General features: G+C 50.5%; 7 protein-coding genes across 7 annotated transcripts; 3 read left to right on the forward strand and 4 right to left on the reverse strand.

Annotated features, from left to right (window-relative positions):
• Positions 1-1,179: 1,179 nt before the first annotated feature.
• Positions 1,180-3,008, reverse strand: L3040_008067 (uncharacterized protein; the record flags this gene model as incomplete). The annotated part of the gene is made up of 2 exons (XM_007291943.1): positions 1,180-2,421; positions 2,532-3,008. 2 exons carry the CDS (start codon positions 3,006-3,008, stop codon positions 1,180-1,182), a joined length of 1,719 nt encoding a protein of 572 aa, XP_007292005.1.
• Positions 3,009-3,689: 681 nt separating this feature from the next.
• On the reverse strand, positions 3,690-5,435 carry L3040_008068 (uncharacterized protein; the record flags this gene model as incomplete). Its single annotated transcript, XM_007291942.1, has 1 exon — positions 3,690-5,435. One exon carries the CDS (start codon positions 5,433-5,435, stop codon positions 3,690-3,692), a length of 1,746 nt encoding a protein of 581 aa, XP_007292004.1.
• Positions 5,436-5,944: 509 nt separating this feature from the next.
• On the reverse strand, positions 5,945-7,901 carry L3040_008069 (uncharacterized protein; the record flags this gene model as incomplete). Its single annotated transcript, XM_007291941.1, has 2 exons — positions 5,945-7,704; positions 7,766-7,901. The coding sequence occupies 2 exons, from the start codon at positions 7,899-7,901 to the stop codon at positions 5,945-5,947; spliced, it is 1,896 nt and encodes a 631-aa protein (XP_007292003.1).
• Positions 7,902-8,515: 614 nt separating this feature from the next.
• On the forward strand, positions 8,516-11,715 carry L3040_008070 (uncharacterized protein; the record flags this gene model as incomplete). The annotated part of the gene is made up of 2 exons (XM_007291940.1): positions 8,516-11,120; positions 11,177-11,715. 2 exons carry the CDS (start codon positions 8,516-8,518, stop codon positions 11,713-11,715), a joined length of 3,144 nt encoding a protein of 1,047 aa, XP_007292002.1.
• Positions 11,716-12,198: 483 nt separating this feature from the next.
• On the forward strand, positions 12,199-14,115 carry L3040_008071 (uncharacterized protein; the record flags this gene model as incomplete). The annotated part of the gene is made up of 4 exons (XM_007291939.1): positions 12,199-12,574; positions 12,660-13,453; positions 13,533-13,629; positions 13,736-14,115. 4 exons carry the CDS (start codon positions 12,199-12,201, stop codon positions 14,113-14,115), a joined length of 1,647 nt encoding a protein of 548 aa, XP_007292001.1.
• A 2,166-nt stretch (positions 14,116-16,281) lies between these two features.
• Positions 16,282-17,261, reverse strand: L3040_008072 (uncharacterized protein; the record flags this gene model as incomplete). Its single annotated transcript, XM_007291938.1, has 3 exons — positions 16,282-16,385; positions 16,675-17,065; positions 17,169-17,261. 3 exons carry the CDS (start codon positions 17,259-17,261, stop codon positions 16,282-16,284), a joined length of 588 nt encoding a protein of 195 aa, XP_007292000.1.
• A 2,828-nt stretch (positions 17,262-20,089) lies between these two features.
• L3040_008073 (uncharacterized protein) lies at positions 20,090-21,790 on the forward strand (the record flags this gene model as incomplete). The annotated part of the gene is made up of 2 exons (XM_007291937.1): positions 20,090-21,609; positions 21,673-21,790. The coding sequence occupies 2 exons, from the start codon at positions 20,090-20,092 to the stop codon at positions 21,788-21,790; spliced, it is 1,638 nt and encodes a 545-aa protein (XP_007291999.1).
• Between the last annotated feature and the right edge of the window lie 1,201 nt (positions 21,791-22,991).

The following is a 22,991-nucleotide window of genomic DNA, read 5'->3' on the forward strand; positions in this document are numbered from 1 at the left end:
GTCAGAATGAAAAGAATCCAGGAAATGGAAGAAAAAAATTAATAAATACAAGTAACCTAAAAGTCAATGACAGCGATTATGACATTGATAACGATTCCAATAGTTTTCAATCCCTTAGCAAACATGTGTTAGCGGAGATAGACTTGCAATGTAAGCTTGCGGGCATCTTTGTACCTCCATGGTACAAGAGATTCAGATCTTGGTAGGTCAACACTTCCATGCCTTCGTACAGATCTGAGCGGACGTCATCTCCACTTCGGGAGGCACAAGCCGCAATTGAAAACTATACTAAGCAGCTTTGAAATGCGTGCATCCCACGAGCTTACGCCATTCGTTAAGCCAGTCATTATGTAACCACGCGTTTACTAGCATCAGGACCGTGTTAAAGCCTACACGACTATACTCTCTCCATGTCCCTTCATAGAGTGAGCCTTCCTTGACAAGCCGTGCGAGAAAAGAATCGATCTCAGCAGCCTCTTGAGCAGTGAGCGAGCGAGCTGGACTTTCTTACTAGCCTCCTCTCTTGCCTTGAAGATGAGCTTCGAGTTAGGCTCTTCCGCCACTTATAAAACCGCGTATTTTTCTTACTACTACGGATCATACAACTCTTCGTCGGAATTAGAAGAGTCCAGGAATTGGAAAAATAATAGTAAATAAATGAAGGGAACTTGAAATTAAACGATAGCCTTAAACGATAGCAATTCCGACTTTGACAACAATTCATTAAGGTGCTTCGTGGATGTTACGAATAGCACTGGTCTTGAAAGCAAGCTCGCACTTCGGTTTTCGACCCTTGGAGAGACCAGGGGCGACGGGATTGTCTACCGAAATCTGATAAGACAAGACGTGCGAATTGTACAGTTGCCGGTAGGTCGATTGGAAGATGTTTTGTTTTTCTCTTCGCAGGCTGGAAATTTATAGTTTAGGTGGGGACACAGATCTGGGAAACTGTGAGGAAAGGGATGTTGCACAGAGTCAATAATAAGCGACCTAGAATCTAAAATGCTATATAGGTGAATGTATGTTAAAAATGGAGGAGTAAAAACAACATCTGATATGAGTTTTCCTTAGCAGAAGAGTGCTTAGTCTCAAGGTCCAAGCAATGCTTACTTAAAGAACTCTCCCAACCTGGGAAAATGCTACGTTATCCTAACCTATTGTTACAACCGGTATCACAGCCTAATGCACACCATTGAGCGTAACACCACTCTCCCCAACCCGCCTCGCCGGCCCGGAATGCGTCCCCTTGACCGGCGCTCCATTACTTTCAGAAATCTTGGCAGACGATCCCATCCCATTCGCCACTCTCTTCGCCTTATCCTCCGCCATCCCATTGTGCGTACCATTGAACCTCAAATCCTTAATCCCAGGGTACCCCTTCACACCCGTAGCTTTCTCAAGCCTGGTAGCCAGATCCTCGCTCACCTCGCGGAAGATGCCAATCTGGCGCTTGATGATCTCCTTGTCCTTGCAGTTCGCCATGTGTCCGGAAATGTTCGAGATGAAGCGCTCTTTCGCCTTGGCGTCGAAGACCTTCTCCCACAGTTTGCGGGGGGCGTTGAAGTCCTCGGGCCGGATCTCGGATAGGAAGGACACGGCACTGCCGGCAAAGTGGGCGTGCACCTCGTCGATCTTCACCGAGCGCTCGCGGAACCTGATGGGCTCGATCGACGAGATGTAGTTCGGCCGACCGCCCTGGTTCATGAAAGCCATGGCACCGTCGCGCTGGAAGTTCCCCATGCGGTAGTTCACCCGCGGTGCGTTGACGGGGAGCTGCTGGTAGTTGACGCCCACGCGGTGGCGGTGAGCGTCCGGGTAGGAGAAGAGACGCGACTGCAAGACCGGGTCGGCAGACGGTTCGATACCCGGTACAAGGTGCGCCGGGTTAAAGCATACCTGCTCGATCTCGGCAAAGTAGTTTCTCACATTCTCGTTCAGCGTGAACTCTCCAACCTTGCGGAGCGGGAACTGCGAGTGTGGCCAGACATGGGTGAGGTCGAAGACGTTAATCTTCTCCGTCTCCCAGAGCTCCTCGGCTTGTTTGGCTGTCATGGTCTGTACCTCGAGAGTCCACTTGGGGAATTCGCCGCGCTCGATGGCCTCGTACAGATCCTTTTGGGAATAATCCGGAGACTTGGACGCAGAGTCTTCCTGGGTGATGAACTTGGTACCTTGCTGCGACTTCATATGGAACTGGCAATAGACCCACTCGCCCTGCTTGTTCACAAGCTTCATTGTGTGGCCGAAATATCCGTGCATGAATCTGTATCCATCCGGAATACCTCGATCGCCCATCAGAATCATAACCTGATGTACCGACTCCGGGTTTTGAGACAAGTAATCCCAAAACATGGTCGAGTCGTCAGCATGCGTGAGATGCGTTGCGGGATCTCTTTTCTGCGTGTGGATGAAGTGTGGAAACTTGGCAGCAGTCAGTGGCTGGTTTAACGTGAAAGTTCGCTTAAAAGCCAGAAAACCAGAATCTAAACATAACGCCAGCCGGGAAATGCTTTAGAAGAAATGAAAATCACCTTTGCAGCATCGCGTAGAAAAAAAATCGGTGTATTGTTTGCAACGATATCCCAATTGCCTTCATCCGTCTTGAACTTGACGGAGAAGCCGCGGGGGTCGCGAGCGCAGTCGTGAGAGCCGGACTCGCCGCCGACGGTGGAGAAGCGGACGGTGATGGGGCACTCTTTGCCGGGCTTGAACATGTCGGCGAGACAGAGATCCTCCAATGAGTCGGTAGTCTTATAGACACCGTGAGCTCCGCTACCTTTAGCGTGCACAACTCGCTCGGGGATTCTCTCGCGGTCGAAGTGGGAGATGAGGTCGATCAGGTGGAAGTCTTGCAGGAGCAAAGGACCGTTCTCGCCCATGCGTTGGGCTTCATATGGGTGTGGCATGGGTGCACCATTGGATGTCGTGTAGGTGGTATCTTGAGCCTTTGCGGCTCGGTCGTCTTGGTAGTTGCGATATTGATCGCCGGAAGTGTGTGTTGAGGCCATATTGAGAGGATGGGTGGATTGTCTGATAATAGGTTATATGTATATATATTTCTAACAGATTTGTTAGTATGATGAAGCTGAGGAAAGAGAACAATATACAAAGAAGAATGAAGTAAAGTGAAGAAAACTTACAGTTCAGTCACATTCCTGATATATAATATCATATCGAGGATATTCGCCCCACGCTACCGTCCATCATCATCATGACTTCATCATCTGGGTGATGCCCGGGCTGTTTAGACACGGACATCCATATCCATATGCAGAAGTCCCGATGAAACAGAGACGAATCATCTTTGAGCTATTTGGCAAGATTCAAGGCTCACTTGCGATGCAGTGGCAAATCCATGGGAACTAGCCCGGATCGAGTATTGACGACGCCTATCATATCCAGATCCAGGTATCCCGTGACTCGTGAGACGTTGACAATAGAAGAGCATTCTATTTTCTCTCTTTTTTTCTCCCCCTCTCGCACACAAATAGATAGATAGTCAAAGAGGCTGTCAATAAAAACACTCGAACATACTAGCATTCAGTCAAACCAGTAAACGCCAATCTAATGATGATTTCGCCTCGTCTTCCCATCTATCCATCGCACACGGACTAACGCTCAAACGCCACTTACCACTCCATTCCATCCACCCATCCGTCGGCAATCATGATCTCCCTTCCCAGATTGCCTCAGAGAACCTTAGCTGGTGTCTGACTCATGACCACTACCCTCGCCCTGTTAACATCCTCACCCTCTCCAGCCATATTTTTAATAATTTTCCTTACCCCTCTACCATCCCCATCTGTATCAAAGCCACAGCATACAAAGCACATGCATCCGGCGCTTTTCAACCACCACTGATCCAGCTTTCCGAGCGCGGACTGGAGCGAGCATCTCCAGCACCAAGCCTGCTCCTTCTTGAGTTCAGGAGACTCATGCGAAGTAGGTAGCGGAACCATGAGCGGCGGGGAAGACGGCGCGTTCAGGGCACCGGACATGAGGTGGCTAGTTGACGAGATAGAGAAGGAGCGGGCACGGGGGCTGTCGAGGACGCAGAGAGAGTCAAGCTCGTTCTGTGTGAGCTGGCTATTGGTGGTAGATTCGGGAAGAACCCGACATATGGGTGTATGATCGATTGGAGAGCCAATCGGATATGGCCGAAGATAAGGCTGGACACCACGAGGAGGTTCAGGAGACGGAGGCAGAGGCACAAGTGTGTATTCTGCTCCCAAGAGATGGCCAGGTACCGGTTTCCTAAGCCTTGTACTCCCGCCGCTGGTCTTTCGATGCGTGCAAGGTTCCTTGTTTGACAGTTCCGTAACAGTACTCTGAAATGGTTGGAATGGATGAGGTGCAACGTCTACCGTCGACTCAACCGCAGCTTGAGGGACGTTGAACTCAGAGTCCTGGGCCGTTGCAGAGGTTGCAAATCTGACTTTGTGTTCCTTGCGTAAACGCTTACTTTTGGGCATGATAGCAGAGGTAGGGTCAAGAGTACCGCTTGCGAATACCGGTTGAGGCTCATCTATTCGCGCCAATGGGGCACTGAAGAATGGATGTTGATCGATAGGACCATAGACACTCTTTGGAGGGCGGAACCGCGGAGCTGTACGGCCTCTTACTGGCGCAGATAAGGTTCTATCTCTCTCCTGAGAAGATGTTTTCTTAGGGAATCCTGGCATACCCAGGAATTTTCGGAAGATGTTCTGCTTAACAGGCTGTGGTCTGCGTCGTGGCAGGATAGGTCTTTTTTGAGCCTCCGTCCACGATGGCATGCCCTCAGGAGTTGGAGGTCTATCAGGCGGTGCGTGAATAGGAGTCTTCGGTTCCGCGTATATGTGCTCAAGAAGCAGGGGCTGGAAAGCCTCCTTCTTAATTGTAGTGCATGCGTCATGGTAGGACTGCTTGATGAGCTCGATATCATCGAGACTGAAGGACACCATCCGGCGAGGGGTCTTCGATAATATGAAACTGTCTCGGTGGGTTAGGAATGGCACGTTCGGGCTGGCTTCCGCGGACTTGGTTCTCGTATTTTTGCTCCGGAGAGTGGCTACGCTTTTCTGCTCCGTGATCGTGTCAAGTACCGTTCCATTGCCGTAGCGGAATGGGATCGTATCCGCGACACTAGAAGGCGAGGTTGCTCGACTATTCTCGTCATTTCGTAGCATGAGTCTGGGAACGCGGCTTGGAATATCGATCAACTCGGCCTTGTGGAAGCTTCCTTCACTGCCAGAAAGGTAGTAAGCTTCGAATATGGAATCGTGTGAACTAGGTATCTCTTCCGATGAATCATGGCGGAGGAATGAGCCTTTTCTACGTAACGAGTTGTTTATAGGGGAAGTAGGTGTGACCGATCTTGGCCAAAGGGGTGTCCTCGACAGTGAGGATGTCGTAGACTTGTTATCTGTAGGGAGTATGCTCGTTGCGATAGACATGGTGATATTCAAAATAGAGGCGAATAACAAAGGATGCCGGCCTCTGCGCAATGTGCAACTAGTGGATTAGTTCGGATGATTGAGGTGAGATGTTGAGTGGAGGAGGGAAAAGTAAACATAGATCAGAGTCGAATGGCGGCCGTGTTGGAAAAACTTGCTCCTTCCTACAGTCACACGGCTGTTCCACTATTTTCAAATCTCTAATTGGGGCGAAAAAAGAAACTTTTTAAGAAAGCGCAGATTGTAGCATGTATTTCGCCAATGTGGGAAGTGGTGATACAGGCAACACCCTCGCCCCTTCCAAGACCATAACGCCATCGCTATAGCCCAGCCAATTTCTCGCAGCCCCAACCACCACCGGCCTTGAGCAACGCGGAACAAACTCCAAGAAGACAGTTTTGCTTACTGTAGATAGACGAATCCAAGATGGCTCCATTCCAAAACTCAATGTCACCAACACTATGGTAACATTGATTTGTCAGAATGATGCTCTATCATGATCGCCGAGTCTAGGCAATGTGAACTCCTTCAGCCGCAAGCGCTTTCTTGTACTTTTTTGTTGCTTTGGCGATAGTCCTTATAGTGGGCTCCATCATCTCCATCACAACCTTCTTTCCGCCGCCAATAGACTCTGGTCTATAAACGATCTTCTTCTTCGTCCTTTCATACACGTCTCTGATGTGCTGCTTCTTTTTGAGCTCAGCTTCTCCTCGCTCTTTCTCCGCATCGTTTGCCACAGCATTGATCCGGTCCAATGCCCTCTCCAGAGTCTCCACCAGTCTTTCCAAATCTGTTGCACGGTCGGGATCGCCAGAGAGGAACAGTAGATAGAAGTGGTGCAGGAATTCAGTGGTCGTCGCTTGTGTCAAGGTCAATCTGTCAAACAGGGGCTGTGACAGTCCGGATAGTATTTGAGCTCCAGAGCCATCGATGCCAGCCCGACGAGCTTTGATACCTTCCAGGACGTGCTTCTGGGCATCGGCGATACTAGATTTGCTCCCCACGTGACCAGGCTTATCTTCGTCTTCGCTGTCGCTGTCTTCAATGACGCCGATTGCTGAGTGTAGGTTCAGACCACCGGCTCTGTCGTGGTCCATACTACGTGGATCCACATCGGTTTTCATACCCGACAGTATCTTGGAAGGATTTTGCTTTGCATACAAGGCAGCTTCAGCTGAAATGTCGGACTTACCGTTAGAGAAAAACTTGCTTTGTTCTGTTATGTTGAGCATGATGCGATGCTCTTCCGGGTCGCCCTGTAAATCTCGCAGTGCCAGTTGGTTAAAGGTATCCTCATCCATGCCGATGGGAGCAGCTGGATTTACATTAGAAGGTGCGACTTCAGCTGTGAGCTTTTCGCTCAGGCTGTTGAGCGTTCTAATGATCGGTACCTTCGCCATCGAGCCCGGCCGCATAGTAAAGTCCTTCCGATTTCCACTTCTGGCCCCAGCGCCGCCTTGATTCTGTTCATTGCCTTCGAGGTCGATGACGTGCGGTATATGCGCTGTGAGCAATCTATTACCCAAACCATCATCATTGGGCGCGTCAAGGTATCGGTCAAAAGTAGGATCCGTACCGTCGGCTTCCACAATCCGCTCTCCTTTGAGTTTCTTGAATAGGCGACTGACGAAGAATCTCGACCAAAAATCCGATTCCTTGAGCTTGGGGACATTCTCGTCGTAAACACGTCTGACCAGTGGATGCTGACCGAAGATGAGTTGCACTTGTTCGGCGCTGATATTCAACTTCAATTCTCCGTCCACTTGCCGTGGTTTTACAGCGGACAGGACGTTGTATGGGCCCTTCTTCTGCTTTGAATCAATTGCGAATGTTCGGAGGAGATTGACGCGAGTAGACCAGAATTGCTTATTAAACTGAGAGTCTGACAGGGTATCAGGTTTGGTTCGCCTCGATTCCATATACGTTCGATTCAATGACATATCCTTCTTCAACAACGACTCTTGGAGTTGGAAGTCCGTCTTCAGCTGGGCATCGTCATACCATGTGGGTGCGTTGCTGAGCCTGGTAGCAACTGTAGTAGTCGTGGGGCCTGTTGTGGACGGCCCGCTAGGCTTGGGGACAGTGCCATCGTTTGCCTTTATCGCTGCAATCAAGTTGGTTAAGACATCCTTCACGGCATTGGCTTCTCCCCGAGGATTTGACGGAGAGTTGAAGTGGAAAAGGTGAGTAACAGCCTCGGGAGCATCAGGTGACTTTTCGAAGATCTTGAGCATCACCTTGGCCGCGGTCTCGGGTGTTTGTTGCAAGTCTGAATGTTGTTAGCTGAATAGCTGTACCTGCCCGGCCGTCTAACACCAGCTGCCACATACTGGTGATATTTGCAACGGGAATTGTCACGCCCTTTTCTGAGCCGTTGGCTCGCCATTGTATCGACTGTTGATCATTTGCAACGGCCAAAATGCCGTCCTTCTTCTTATAAGCCGCAGCTCCACTGATGGGCGCCATTTCAAGGTTGACTTTGTTGTCGCTACAGCATCTAGGCCGATACGCCCTTTGTGGAGGACGATGAGGTGCAGCCTATAATTGTTCACTTTTTGTTCCCGAGGGTGAAATGAACGGATCTTCGAGACGTTGTGATAGTTTGGAGGAGGAGGATCAATCGGACCAAGTATTGAATTGCAACCCGTTATCTAGGAGTTAAATGGTTATGTATTCTTGTCGAGTGTGCGGAAAAAGCAGAAGAGGTCCTGGAGGTGGATGGTGGATGTCCTATTCATCATTCTAGGTACCATAGACTCGACTCCCTGTTCATGGTCCTTGCTGACCTAAGCCCGTGGCCCGAGGATTCGGCGACACGTGATTCCTTCGACCTATCCCCTGTCCCGGCCCGACGCCAATGCCATGGGATCAGCCGTGGTACTATTTACGTCGATTCTCCAAGTACTTACGGATTATGCCGACTCGTCCTTCCATCCGCATCTCAGCCTCAACTCCAACTTCAACTACATCCAAGCCAGTCCTCTCTTTGGTTATCCCCAATCCTCCGGTGCGCTCTGCATCCTATCTCACCTCATCTATCCTATTCCTCTCTTCCCTCCTTCTCCGCATTGGCCGGCGCAATGCTTCAATCTTCTCTGCGGCAGAAGAGCTGCCAGCTCCTGAAAGTTGGCAGCGTCGCCAGATCTCTCAGTACCGCATCACGAACATCTCCTCTCCTGTCCCCAAAGTCCTCAGCGGTATCCTCGAAACGAACTTCGGCTGCCACTGGGCAAAAACGCTATGCCGCTGCCGTGGCGAACGCCCCGGATCCGAACGACAGCTTTCTGTCCGGAAATACCGCAAATTACATCGATGAGATGTACATGCAGTGGAAGGAAGATCCGAAGAGCGTGCATATCTCATGGCAGGTATACTTTCGCAATATGGAGAGCGGCGATATGCCCATGTCGCAAGCCTTCACACCTCCACCGAATCTCGTTCCTGTGCCCACCGGCGGCGTCGCAACCTTCACTCCTGGAGTCGGCATGGCTGCTGGTCAGGGCTCGGATGTAACCAACCACTTGAAGGTACAATTACTTGTGCGAGCATACCAAGCTCGCGGACACCACAAGGCGAAAATCGACCCCTTGGGCATTCGTCGCGAGGCTGAGGAGTTCGGATCTAGCAATCCCAAGGAGCTACAGCTCGAGCACTACTCGTTTACGGAGAAGGATTTAGACACCGAATACAACCTTGGCCCTGGTATCTTGCCGCGATTCAAGAAGGAAGGCCGTGAGAAGATGAGCTTGCGTGACATCATTGCCGCATGCGAGCGCATCTACTGCGGTTCTTACGGAGTCGAATATATCCACATCCCAGATAGAGAACAGTGCGACTGGCTCCGCCAGCGTGTTGAAGTTCCTCAGCCCTTCAAATATTCCGTTGATGAGAAGCGCCGAATTCTTGACCGTCTCATCTGGAGTTCCAGCTTCGAGAGCTTTTTGGCAACCAAATATCCTAACGATAAACGTTTTGGTTTGGAGGGTTGTGAAACATTGGTCCCTGGGATGAAAGCCTTGATTGACAGAAGTGTGGATTATGGTGTCAAGGATATTGTCATCGGTATGCCCCATCGTGGTCGTTTGAACGTCCTTTCCAACGTCGTCCGGAAGCCCAACGAATCTATCTTTAGCGAGTTTGGAGGAAGTGCTGCGGCTGAAGACGAGGGATCCGGTGATGTAAAGTACCATCTCGGTATGAACTTTGAGCGCCCTACCCCTTCTGGAAAGCGTGTCCAGCTTTCACTTGTGGCCAACCCTTCCCATTTGGAAGCTGAGGATCCTGTCGTCTTGGGTAAGACCAGAGCTATTCAGCACTACAACAACGATGAGAAGGCTCACAACACTGCCATGGGAGTCCTCCTCCACGGTGATGCCGCCTTTGCTGCTCAAGGAGTTGTCTACGAATGTCTTGGTTTCCACTCTTTGCCTGCTTACTCGACTGGTGGTACTATCCACCTAGTCGTCAACAACCAGATTGGCTTCACTACTGACCCTCGTTTCGCTCGTTCGACTGCCTACTGTACCGACATTGCCAAGGCTATTGATGCGCCAGTCTTCCACGTCAACGCTGATGATGTTGAGGCTGTCAACTACGTTTGCCAAATGGCGGCGGATTGGCGCGCCGAGTTCCGCAAGGATGTTGTGATTGACCTCGTCTGTTACCGCAAACATGGACACAACGAGACTGATCAACCTTCCTTCACCCAACCACTTATGTACAAACGCATCCAGGCACACGAACCTCAAATTGATATCTATGTCAACCAACTCTTGAAAGATGGCAGCTTCACCAAAGAGGATATCGAAGAGCACAAAAAATGGGTCTGGGGCATGTTGGAGGACAGCTTTACCAAGAGCAAGGACTACCAACCAACTTCCAAGGAGTGGACCACATCTGCTTGGAATGGTTTCAAGTCTCCTAAGGAGCTTGCCAATGAAGTCCTACCCCACAACCCTACCGGTGTTCCCTTAGGCACTCTCGAGCACATCGGGACTACCATTGGGACGGCGCCAGAAGGCTTCAATGTTCACCGCAACCTGAAGCGCATCCTTGCCAGCCGTGTTAAGACTGTCACTGAAGGCACCAACATCGATTGGTCTACTGCTGAGGCTCTTGCTTTCGGATCTCTGGTCCAAGAAGGTCACCATGTTCGCGTTTCTGGTCAGGATGTCGAGCGTGGTACTTTCTCTCAAAGGCACGCCGTGTTCCATGACCAGGAGACTGAAAAAACGTACACCCCACTTCAACATATCAGCAAGGACCAAGGCAAGTTCGTCATCTCTAACTCTTCACTGAGTGAGTTTGGCTGTCTTGGATTCGAGTATGGATACTCGCTTTCATCACCAAACGCCCTCGTCATGTGGGAAGCTCAGTTCGGTGATTTCGCCAACAATGCTCAATGTATCATTGATCAATTCGTTGCCTCCGGTGAAGTTAAGTGGATGCAGAGATCTGGTCTTGTGATGTCGTTACCTCACGGATACGATGGACAAGGTCCCGAGCATTCGTCTGGACGCATGGAGAGATATCTGCAACTCAGCAACGAGGACCCACGCATTTACCCGGCCCCAGAAAAGCTGGATCGCCAACATCAAGACTGCAACATGCAAATTGCTTACATGACCACTCCCTCGAACTTGTTCCACATCCTGAGAAGACAGATGCGCAGAGAATTCCGCAAGCGTGAGTTCTATTTCGGTATCCATAATTTTTGTTCTTGCGTGACTAACACATTGCAGCCCTCGTCATCTTCTTCTCCAAGTCTCTTCTCCGACACCCACTTGCCCGCTCACCCATTGAGGAGTTCACCGGTAATTCGCAATTCAAGTGGATTATCCCCGACCCCGAGCACGGCAAGTCCATCGCCGAGCCCGATGACATTGATCGCGTCATCCTCTGCTCCGGACAAGTTTACGCCGCTCTCCACAAGTACCGTGCCGACAAGGGCTTCAAAAAGACTGCCATTACTCGTATTGAGCAACTGAACCCCTTCCCGTGGCAACAACTGAAGGAGAACCTCGACACATACAAGAACGCCAAGACCATCGTCTGGTGTCAAGAAGAGCCTCTCAACGCTGGAGCCTGGAGTTTCACCCAACCCAGAATCGAGACCCTGCTCAACCAGACCGAGTTCCATGACCGCAAGCATGTCATGTACGCTGGTCGCAACCCAAGTGCCAGTGTGGCTACGGGGTTGAAGGCTAGCCATACTAAGGAGGAGGCTGATTTGTTGGAAATTGCTTTCTCTGTTACCCAAGATAAGCTAAAGGGCGAGTAAACATGTACTACTGGGACGGTAAGGGTGGGTTGGACGGGGCATTCGATAATGCCGAATTGTATTATTGTACATCATTGAAAGGAAGCTTTGATTTGTTGATTCTCTACACAGTTGTCCCTACCCTATTTGGTGGGTTGGTTTTCAAGCGGATGTTTGAGCGGTGGGAAAAGCTTGTTGACTACCAAGCGATGATCGACCCGTAGCCTCGCGCTTGTTTCGCACTCACAAGGCTGTGATGACGTCACTACGTTGAACCAGTGGATCAAACCAGGAACAGCTTCAGTTTGCAACCTACCTACCTACCTACCGGTGGTAAGTATTCCAACCTTCAAGCAATTGCAAACCTTGAGAGATACCACACCAACATGCTTCGTTTAGTTTGACTGCTATTTCTTTCATTTCTTCCTTCCTTCCTTCCTTCTTTTCTTCCTTCCCATCCAACTCTTCCTACGCCCCAAATTACCAGTCCTTTCGTTCTCCAAAATGCAGCCCCAGATCTCGCGAATTGCCCTCATGGTCAGCCTCTCCACCCCAGCAACCCGCCAGTTCCAGCTTCACGCCTGCGTCTTCGCATATTCCACCTTTCGCAGCAGCCCGCATTTCTCCTACCCCTCTGCGCCTGCTCCTGCTCGACAATTCTCTGAGTCAAAGGTGTTACGGAAAGCCCGAGATGATGCGACGAGTAAAGCGAAGGCGCTGAATCAGAAGGGTTTGCAGGAGCTGGAAGATGGGGTTCATGGACAGATTGACGACGCGATTGGGCAGGCGAGGGAGCTGCAGGCGAGGACGCCGTGGCATAGGGAGGGCAGCGACACGCCGCCTGTGAGGAGGGATCGCAGTGCAGGAGCTATGACCAAGGGTTCGTTCACTACAATATCTCGTTTCCCGACATCTCAAGGTTGTGCGTGCATGGTTCTGATATATGGATGGCTGAATACAAACAGGCAAACTCCTCACCACGCCCTCCCGCCTGCTGAAGCTCATCCTCCCCCTGACGACCACCGACAAGAACACAGACCGCAAATCTATCGAGCCACTCGCCCTGCTGGTGCATCCGCAGCAACCGCTCTCGTATCTCGAACGGCTGATCCAGTCTGAGCTTCCGATGATCCAGGGGAAAGACGGGAAGGAGAAGGTCGCGCAGGTTTGGTTTAGGGCGGAGGATAGTGTGAGAGATGAGATCGAGGATGGAGAGCGAGACGAGGGGGATGAAGAGGACAGCATCGAGCAAGATTCGAAGGAAAGGCAAGAGGGAGAGGAGGGCAGCGAGGAGGAGATGATTGATGGGAAGTTAGTCAAGGTTGGAAAGATAAGTGGTGGGAAGACTAAGGACAAATCTGCAGATTCCAAGTCATCGGAAGTCGAAGGGCGGGATCGCAGCACAATCTCGCAAATCGAGACGTCGCTCCGCGGTGGGCCAGGCGAAGGAGGCGTCGAGACATATAGTGGCCAAGGTCGCGAGTCCTCGACCCCGCCTGAAAAGGAGCAGAAATTCGTGCGCTGGTCGTCGTCGACTGAGATTGGGGACTTCATTAGAGATGCCGCGCGAGGGAGGGAATTTGCGGTGGAGATTGAGGGGGCGAGTCAGGAGATTAGGGTTGGCGTGCCGAGTTTCAACGACAGGACGCATTACTTGAGGGTGAGATTGAGGAAGACGAGTAGGAAGTTGGCGGACATGGCGAGTGTGAAGAAGGAGTGTGACAAGCTTGCTCATCGGAGTGCGCAGAGGCTTGCTATGGTAAGCGATGCCTTCTTTTCTAAAGATCATGTTCCGCCCAACATGAGGTTGTTGTGCCAATTCTAATGTGTACTGATAGGGCGGCTTCGCAGTCCTCGTGGGCTGGTGGGGAGCAATCTACCACTTTACCTTCCGCACCTCGTACGGCTGGGATACAATGGAACCTGTAACTTACCGTACGTTGTTGGAGGTCCTCCCCCTGTCCATTTTCAGAATCTCTCACCTCCACTCCCCCAACTGTTTTTTTATCAGACCAATGTTGACTCCCCGGTGTTTTTACAGTGGTCGGTCTTTCGACCATCATCTGCGGTTACTTATGGTTCCTCTATCACAACCGCGAGGTCTCGTACCGGGCGGCCCTGAATCTCACGGTCAGTAGAAGACAAAATACGCTGTATACAGCAAAGGGCTTCGACGTAGGGAAGTGGGAGAGCATGATAGAGGAAGCGAATGCGTTGAGAAAGGAGATCAAAGCCATCGCGGATGAGTATGATGTCGAGTGGGACGAGAAGAAGGACGAGGGCAGCGAGGAGGTGCACGATGCGCTGAGGGAGGAGCGGAGGAAGCAGAAGAACGGGGATGAGGAGGATGATGACGAGGAGGACGCTAAAAAGGGTCGGGGGAAGAAGAAGGAGACTGCGAAGAAGGGGGGAGTTGACTAAGGTAGCTAGCTGTCGAGCAGCGCCTGAGATGGGACGAGTTGATGGAAACCGGTGGGGAGTGTTGTTGACCTGTTAGCGAAGTGTGGTTGTGTGTTCTTCAACATCCGGTGCTTAGTCCGCGAATTGGCACTATACAGCCCGCCAGCCCGCCAGCCAACGAACACATTCAGGTTTTCAGTTTCCCTGAATGAGGATCGAAGGATTTCCCAGGGTCCACCAACTCTCCATCCCCTCCGTACCTTTTCTTCCAGACTGAGGTGAGCGCGTCTCGTTCCGCAGCAAAGCAAGCAAGCAAGCACCACAGCAGTGGCGTGCGTAACACCGCATCAACCTTACTTACCGGCCAGCCAATCCCCATCCGCCAGAGCGTTACTGCCAATCCCTATGGGACATCTGATATGATAGGGCGCGGGTGTCCGTCTCATTCTCGACATCGCGGGACGTACCCATCTCGTGACCTATAAGCACGATTTTTTTTTTTGATCCGACGTAGCTGGAGCACAGGAAAAGCTGTCATCTGGTGTCAGGAACCTTACGATTTATTCAGGAGGGCTCAAGAGCGAATGTCTATACGTATATGCATGCACATCACGTGGTATGACTTTAGGCTAGACAGCTTGCAGGTTCACGTGTAGGAGCTCGTAGGCTATATTGGACAGCTATCCCGTAACTTACAAACCGAAAATTAGGGGTTAGAATGCTTAAGGTTCGTAGCAAATTTACATTTCATAAGTATATCAGCCAGCTCGAGAGGATCTCAGGTCACGTCAAGGGATTGGTCAGGTGACTTCTCCCACGATTCTTTTATTACATCCGTTCTTTTGCTTCGATATAAAAGGAACCCGCTCTAGGGCAAAACAAGTAATTAGGAAAGGTAACAGTAGACGGAGAGCTTTCAATCACATTAGCTGATTAGAGAAATTTTTCTTTACTTAAGGATCCCGAGATGGGTATATCGTGCGATTTCGAACATGAGACTGACACCCGCGCCCTATCATATCAGAGGCCATATATCCCGCCCACACACCCTGACGATTACCGACGATGTGCGTACGGAGAGAGATTATATTACTGAAATATCATATAATATCGTACGGACACATCCGTACACCCCCCACACACACTTTTGTTTTGTCATCACGTAGCCCTCCGCTTTTTTTTTTTCATTTTTCGCTTTTTCGTTCGTCTCCTCTTCGCTATATCTACGCACGCTCTCCGTACTTAGCAGCTGGTTATCCTCCTCCTCCTCCCTGTTATTATTGTTTTCGTCTGTGGCTTTGGCTTCGGGGTCTGGATGAGATGTGAGATGGGATGGGTTGGGATCGCTAGAAGAGAAGAAAGTGAGTGAGTGAGTGGGAATGAAATGTTAAGGTAGGGAGGGTGTATTCGTGGCTGCAAATTGAGGTGAGTTTTGCTTCTGGTTGTGCTTATTCTTCTGTTCTGTTCTGTTCTGCTTATGGGCATCGGTAACGGTACGGGAACTCCCATCTACCTTACCTCTGCGTAGATTTCCCATCGCTGATGCGACGGCACAGCACAGCACAGCTCAGCACTCTGCTCTCTGTTTCTCCCTTCTTCCTTCTTCCTTCTTCCTACTCCTAAACTCCGGTCAGTACAGCGAGCAGCGAGCAGCGAGCACGATGCGATGCGATGCCCGCATGGAAGGAGCATCTCGTGTCACTCGATCTGGTCCGGTTGACCCAGGTCCACACCCCAGACAGACCCCCGCCACGGCAGGACCATATGCAAGGCTTTCTTCCTTATACCATAATAACTGAGCTAGGCGACATGAGCAAGGAAAAGAGAATTGATATGTACTCCGTATCAGCTGGGATAGACTTCCAACTTTCCAACCTGGGAACGCAAGACCAGAAGAAATCTCTGATATCCATCAGACAGACAGGCATCCCAGAAGAGATCAATCAGAACATACAAACAAACAGATAAACGAACGAACGAACGAACGAACAAACGAACGAACAAACAAGCAAAGAAGCAAGCAAGCAAGCTTACAAAGCAGGCACACAACAAACTCCACCAAGACCAATAATGCCTCCTCTCCATGTACCCGGTGTATCTCGCTCTCTCTCGAACCAAAGGCCGTCAAATCTGTACCCAACCAATCCTTTCTGTGGTGGCGGACTCCACTCAGGGTCCACGTCGGGATCATATATCGCGGACAGGATCATATATGTAAGTACCGCCCACAGCCGCAACTGGAGCCGGGGTGTAGTAGCCCTGCTCGTTACCGTACCGATTCCCGCTCGTTCCTGGAGACTAGCTTTCAGCATCTTGATTCAATTGAATGCGTCCGGGCCTAGGCTCAACTGGGCCTTGCATGAGGAGGGCAAAAGTGATGGGGGCTACTAGGCCCCCTTTTATCGCCGGGTAGAGCTGGAACAGGCTACCCTGCTTGAGCTTATTGCCCTACGTGCAAAATTCACTTCTTTAAAAAGGTAGAGATTAATCAAGCTGCTCAAGCGAGTGGAAGATGCCTGCAAGCGGGAAACTGATTTTTCATGTTTTGAGAATGAATATGGTGGATGGGTGGGTGCCTACCAGGATTGTTTACTTGGGCGTCGTAGTACTCCTTATATGCGCTCTGCTCTGCCCTTAAAATCGAGTTTCTCGGCCTCGAGCTGCTATTTGCATGTTTGTCGGTATGTCTATGATTGTTGGGCAACTTCTGGTGTGCTCTGTTCCTCCCGTCTCGATAGCGAAACTTATGATAGAGGAACCACTTCGCAATCCAGTTCTCGTCCTTTCCTGCATTGCCTAGATCCCAGTAGTACTGGGTGTACTGATCGCCTCGCCCGGCTATCATCTTCATCGCTTCGTCCTTGGACCCTTCCTTGATGTCACTCCAGTCATAGGGTGGCTTTCGCTTGCAATTATCTTTAAGATGGGCTTTCCCAGCAGTCAACCAGACGTAGACTGAATCCGTCTCCTTCTGCAAGAGTGCGTCCTGTCAGTAAGCCCCTTAACAGGTCACAAACCGATTTCGGCCCTGGCTAGAGTCTCGGGCGTGCGAGAAGGGCTGCGGGGAAGCTCACCGACATCAATGCATAGGTTTCCGGCGGCAGCTTCAGATGCTTGACAAGTTCATCCTTGGTCTGGCTCATGGCGAGAGGGGTCAGTTCGCACATCTTGGCTATCGAGCAGGTATCAGGCCGTCTGGAGAGTGTCGGTGCTTGCCAGATCGAACTTTGGAGATAGTTAGGCGGATGTTGTAGGTATACGCATAACTGCATGCAGCAGCGGCGGCTCGTTCGAGGCGCACCAAATACGAGGTCTCGATCGCCAGAGCTCCGACTTGGATGCTCTATGAATGGTATGGGACAATATCGTCGCTGCCCTAGGCTATAGGGCAAGAGCCAGTTGACGGAGGTGGCGTCAAAAAGCCTCCTGCTCATTCGGCAGGAGGATCTATGCAGCTTGGGCTCCCTCAGAGTCACCAGCAAATGCCTTGAGCTAATAGAGTCGGGTATAGAGGCGGTACTTGCGTGGACGAGCCATGCATAGCCGTGATAACAGAGGGACAAGGCAAAACAGGCATCTCAGATATGGCAGGTAATTAATTGTGCAGAGGCTCGCCACCGAAATATAGAAAGAACATCTGCATACTCCCACCTGCCCTGCCAATCAGAGGGTAATTGCAAGCCAATCGATCAAATGCGCGCTGAATCGGTGCTGGGGTGAATCCCTCGCCGGATATTCCGCTCTCGCGAGCCTTCAGAAAGCGTCGCTTATCCCAGCGTGCAGACATCGAGTGTAGCATCACAGAGAGGACCCTGCATGAGAGGCAGACGGGTGCAACGAACCTGTCGTCGACTGGGCACCAGCCCTCGCGAGGAACGCGACCCTGGATACCGGCAGGGTAGAGCGGCGTCGGAGCCCCCCCAAAGCTGCCCTGTGGCACAAGTAAATAACTCGACTGAATGAAGCTTGGATTCAAAGGCAATTGGCAAATACCAACGTATCGTCCACTGCCGACTTGTATACGACCCCGTGGAGATGGTGAGGGAAAAAGCGCTGGCATCTTCTACAGCGACAGGAACCTCTTGCGTGCTGACGAGCCTGTCTGTTCTGTTTGCCTCTTTTCGAAGGAGACACAATAGATTCCAAGCTTCGGGATGATCGGCGGGAGGGCCTGCAAGAGCGGGGAAGTGCTTTTACTCTGTACGGAGTCTGATACCTGCGACGGACTCGACTCCGACTCCGTCAATCTGGACGATCATCGCACGTAGCCATGGGGAAGCCGCATGCCGGCTAGGATTCTGGAAAGCTGAAATTTGAACTTGAACGAGGCTGAGGGATATCAGATGTTTTGGTGGAACGGGCTACTCTTCAATTCCCTTCGGGCGTGAGACGGATCTGGCAGAGATAAGCTTCTGGAACTTCTGGTCTGGATGATCTGTGGGGTGCCGAGCAGTCTAGCAAATTGCTTGATGAGAGCAGTGGCTTACATCTATCTTATCAGCCTGGTATGAGGTGTTCGGACTGGGATTGAAGATTCTGACCACCACCAGCCTTTTCTCTTTCCCTTCCCCTTCGGACCACTTGCATAGGGCGCATTGGACTCTGGGCTGGCTGACGAAAGAGGCGGAGCCAACCGAATGTCAAGTGGTACACGGTAGGTATAAATTGAAAGTGAACGTTGTAAAATTTGGGAGGTGAAAGGCGAGGAGCGGATGAAAGTAGGTAGACAAGGGATGGATGTCGATGTATCCGGTCCTTCGAAAGAGCACAAGTAGAAGAGAAGAAAGTCTAGACTACCGGTAGGTCATTAGCGTCCCACTAGAAGCCGCTAGCTATAAAAGGTAAGGTACCCAGGTAGATGCCCTATCCCAGATTTATAGTCAAATACTTACTTAGGCTTAGGTAAGCTCTGTAAAAGACGGCTGTTCCGGATCATCTTTTAACTCGGAACAATCCGAACCTCCGACCTCACTGCCCTTGCCTCTGCCTTTGCCCTTGGTCAACCCCGCGGTTGTTGACAGGTCAAATGTGACCGATGCTGTCCTTCTCAAGTTCAACCGCCTCGTTTGCTTCTGTCTCTGAGGTACTTGGCAAAGTTTATTGCAATGCCCAAATAACATTTTAACATTTCTAAAAACTAAATATTGGATATCGACTTTACGGGCATCACCGAAGTTCGGCCGTGACGGATGTCATCTGATCACTCCCACTCCCACTCCCACTTCCACTTCTTCTCCCCCTCCTTATCCCTCTCCCTCTCCCTCTCCTTCTCTCCCTCATTCTCCTTCACCCGCCAGCACTCCAGCATTCCACCATTACATGCGCATTTGCATCCGTTCTTTTCGTATACCGCCGCCATATCGCTCGCCCGGCTCCGCAGTATCAGATCTTTTGCGCCGCTATTACTCGACGACTACTACCTGATATACTGCAATCGCCAGAACCATACGCACCTCCGCATGCCCGGACCCTGTCAGAGACTCGCTTGACGTCGAATGCATTACCTCGGGAAAGACTGAGAACTGCATTAGTTGAGGAATCCAGCGGGGCCACCATCATCGTTCGGCCAGCCACAGGGGAAGAAGAGAAGAAAAGAAAATATCCATCTCGCTGGGTACCGCCAATTTCAGACTATTGTTTTATCTAGTCACGGTTAGGAGACTTCCATGCGAACAGGTTGGACGGTTGAACAGTCCCAGAATCGCCGAAACTGCCCCTGCTGTGCTACTTTAAATTATAGCTAAGGACAAGGGAGGGGACATTCGAGCGAGCAAACCAAAGTCCGAGTTCCGCTCGACAAGCGCCTTCTGAGGAAAATATTTAGATTGGGGACGGTACAGTATCAGAAATTTTCCTTGGAACGAGGTCGAGGTCGAGGTCGAGGTCGAGGCCTGAGATTGCTAGGACTGGGGAGTTTTGCATTCAGACAAGCATTTGGAATTGGGTCGTACGTGGAACGTTGATCACAGGCGCGGAACTTACACAGAGGATCAGCATGGCGCCCACACCAAACATTGTACACCTTCCTAATGGGCACAATCTGACTGTTACCCCCGTGTTTGGTGGATACTTCTTCAAGTCGAATGAGCTCAACATTCATACCAACGTGTTTCCTGCAGGTTGGACCGTCATCATCCAATCCGAAGATTTCTCGGACAACCAGAATGAGGAGGACGCGGCAAACCTTGAGCTCTCTGGCATGCCAAAAGAGAAAAAACGGCACATACATCCGTTCAGACAGCCTACTTTGAGTAACGACAAACTTTTCATTTCTTCCATATCAAATCCGTCTAGCAGTGACTTCAAGGCGCCTACGAGCCCAACTCGGCAGATTGCAATGATGCTGTGGGCTTCTTTGTATTGGTATTTCCATCTCCAAGCACCTTCTCCGTACCTCAAAACCGAAGCATCAAAAAATACGCCTCAGACTGGGAGGCCAAGAGGAGAGTGGCGAATCAACATTAAGCCAGAAGGGGTCTTGAGAGGTCGAAATTTGATTCAGAAGCTGGAGAGGATGGGCTTGGTCACATCAGAAGACTCAAGGGTGGGCCTGGGTCCCGGGGAGGATGCAGCAGAAGGATGGTCCGAGATGTTCACTTCGAGGCGGAGTTTTTGGCAATTATCTGCCAAGCTGTTCTTGTTCACTTTGACGCCAGTGGGTGGCGCGAGTACAACGGCATCGCCATACAGCAGTCGACCAAGCTCTCCCATCCCAGGCGGTCCCGGGATCCTCTCTCCGGGTATGAAAGACGCAGGAGAATCGGGCGCGGGTCTATGTTCGCTACCGGCCTCAGGGCCCTTTGCGTCAGCAAGCCATTTACCAACATACTTCCCACCCCCACCACTTCAGTACACTCTTACTTCTGGGATTCGACATCCAATGCGTCCGAAACCTCCACGCCAGGGCGAGATCTTCTATACTCGATATATTACGAGCGTAGGCCAGTATCTCTCATTCAGGACTGCATCTCTGTCTCCCAAGCCAGTTCCATATAACGGACCTAAAACATCATTGGCCCCTCCGAAGAATGTTTCATCCGGGTCCATTTCACCACTCCCTGCACATCTTTCGAACTATCCCGTTCCAGATCTCGCGCCCACTCCTCCATCGGAGATCATAGATACAACTCTCATGACCGACCTCCAGCTTCTGAACAAATGGATGAACATAGACCGTGTCTCTAAATTCTGGGGGTGTGCAGGGCCTCCCGAGACTCAAGAGTCATTTCTCAAGGGGAACCTGACGTCGAATCATTCGTTTCCTGCCATTGGAATGTGGGATGGCAAACCATTCGGCTATTTCGAGATCTACTGGGTGAAAGAGGACATCCTAGGTAAACATCTTGGCGATCGTGCTGCAGATTATGATCGTGGTATACACGTCCTTGTCGGAGAAGATGAATTTCGAGGAAAGCTTCGAGTAAATGCTTGGCTCTCGTCACTAGCCCATTGGTCCTTCGTCCAGGATTACAGGACCAATGCCGTTGTTCTCGAGCCGCGGGTTGACAATGAGCGGTATGTATATCTACCTACGCCCTTGCTGTTGCCGACCCAACTGTACTGAAAAAATCAATATAGGTTCATCTCGCTCCTCAACAATGCGGGATTCTTGAAAGAGGGGGAAGTCACATTCCCGCACAAACAAAGTGCGTTCGTGAAATTACGAAGAGAGAATTTTGAGGCTCCCTTTTTGTGATATATTCGTTCTAATCTTTCCGGACCTATTCTATAACTGGAATACTAGCAGCTTCCAGCCACTTGGGAAGCTCAGAGTCGACGAAAAAGCATAAAAACACTTCGTTGTGCAGCATTTGCATATGCTTTGAAAGATGGCAAAGCTTGACTAACCTTTTTCGCGCGGACAAAAGATATGCTATCTTTAAATCAGTCCGGCGGACCGGGTTTTCTCCTGGCCGTTGAGAATTGGTGGCCGATTTTCCGTCCACATGGAAGACAATAAATATATTGTAAAGTGCAATTTTAGCCATACCTAGATATACAAAGAAAAGCGCAAGATTCTATATCATCATTTTGGTCTGCCTCAAGCACAAACGATAACAAAGTCCGACCGATGTATAATTACTTACTATGTTAAGCTAGTAAACAAAGGAGGTTATGGACTCCCTCCCCGCGTGTTAACGAAGATTGTGGAGATATCGAACGATAGGTTAGGTACCTACAACAGTTGTACTATCTGCAAAATGATCGGATGAAAATTCAAGGAAAGCTTATATTTATCGGATTAAATTGATATTCGGAAGGAAAAGTGAAGCCGTTTACGCACATACCATAAACTGGCGCGTGAGCTGAATAACAAAAGAACATTTCGCTGGCTGACTAAGTGAAGCCGTTCATTAGTGTATTACCGGTACTGTACTTCTATAACGTCATAGGCGTAAGTATGTAGTACGAAGTAAGTGTTACACCCTGACGGTAGGCTAACCAGGGGCTATTAAAGTGGAGATTTAGTTTCCAAGGCACCTTTAGCCTCCAGGCTGTAACACCTAGGTACTACGTAAGTAGGCTGTACCGTGGTCGGTTCGGCACTACAGTAGGTACGGCTTTAGCTTCTGGAAAGGCTATTCCGGAGGAGGGAAGGACGAGCGGCCCCAAGGCGATTAGCACCGTTTTTCCTTTCCTTTTTATAGATATTCTATTTTTGTTCTTCTTCGCCTCCGATTACGAATTGTACTATACGCCGTCGGCCCACCTCTGCGGCCCGGTCTCCTGTTATTCGGGTCTCTACTGTATTGGGGCATCCACTACGGCATGGCGAGGCGTGGGGGAGATCACATCTTGGGTCCGGCTAAACAAAGATTGCAACGTTTTGAATGATAGGTTGGTTGAGCGCGGATTGACTTTTGACTTTTTCTGTTCGGGATACGTTAAGTATTCTA

This window comes from Drepanopeziza brunnea, assembly GCF_022702325.1.
Source record: "Drepanopeziza brunnea f. sp. 'multigermtubi' strain 214-2 chromosome Unknown ctg14, whole genome shotgun sequence".
Lineage (NCBI taxonomy): Eukaryota > Fungi > Ascomycota > Leotiomycetes > Helotiales > Drepanopezizaceae > Drepanopeziza > Drepanopeziza brunnea.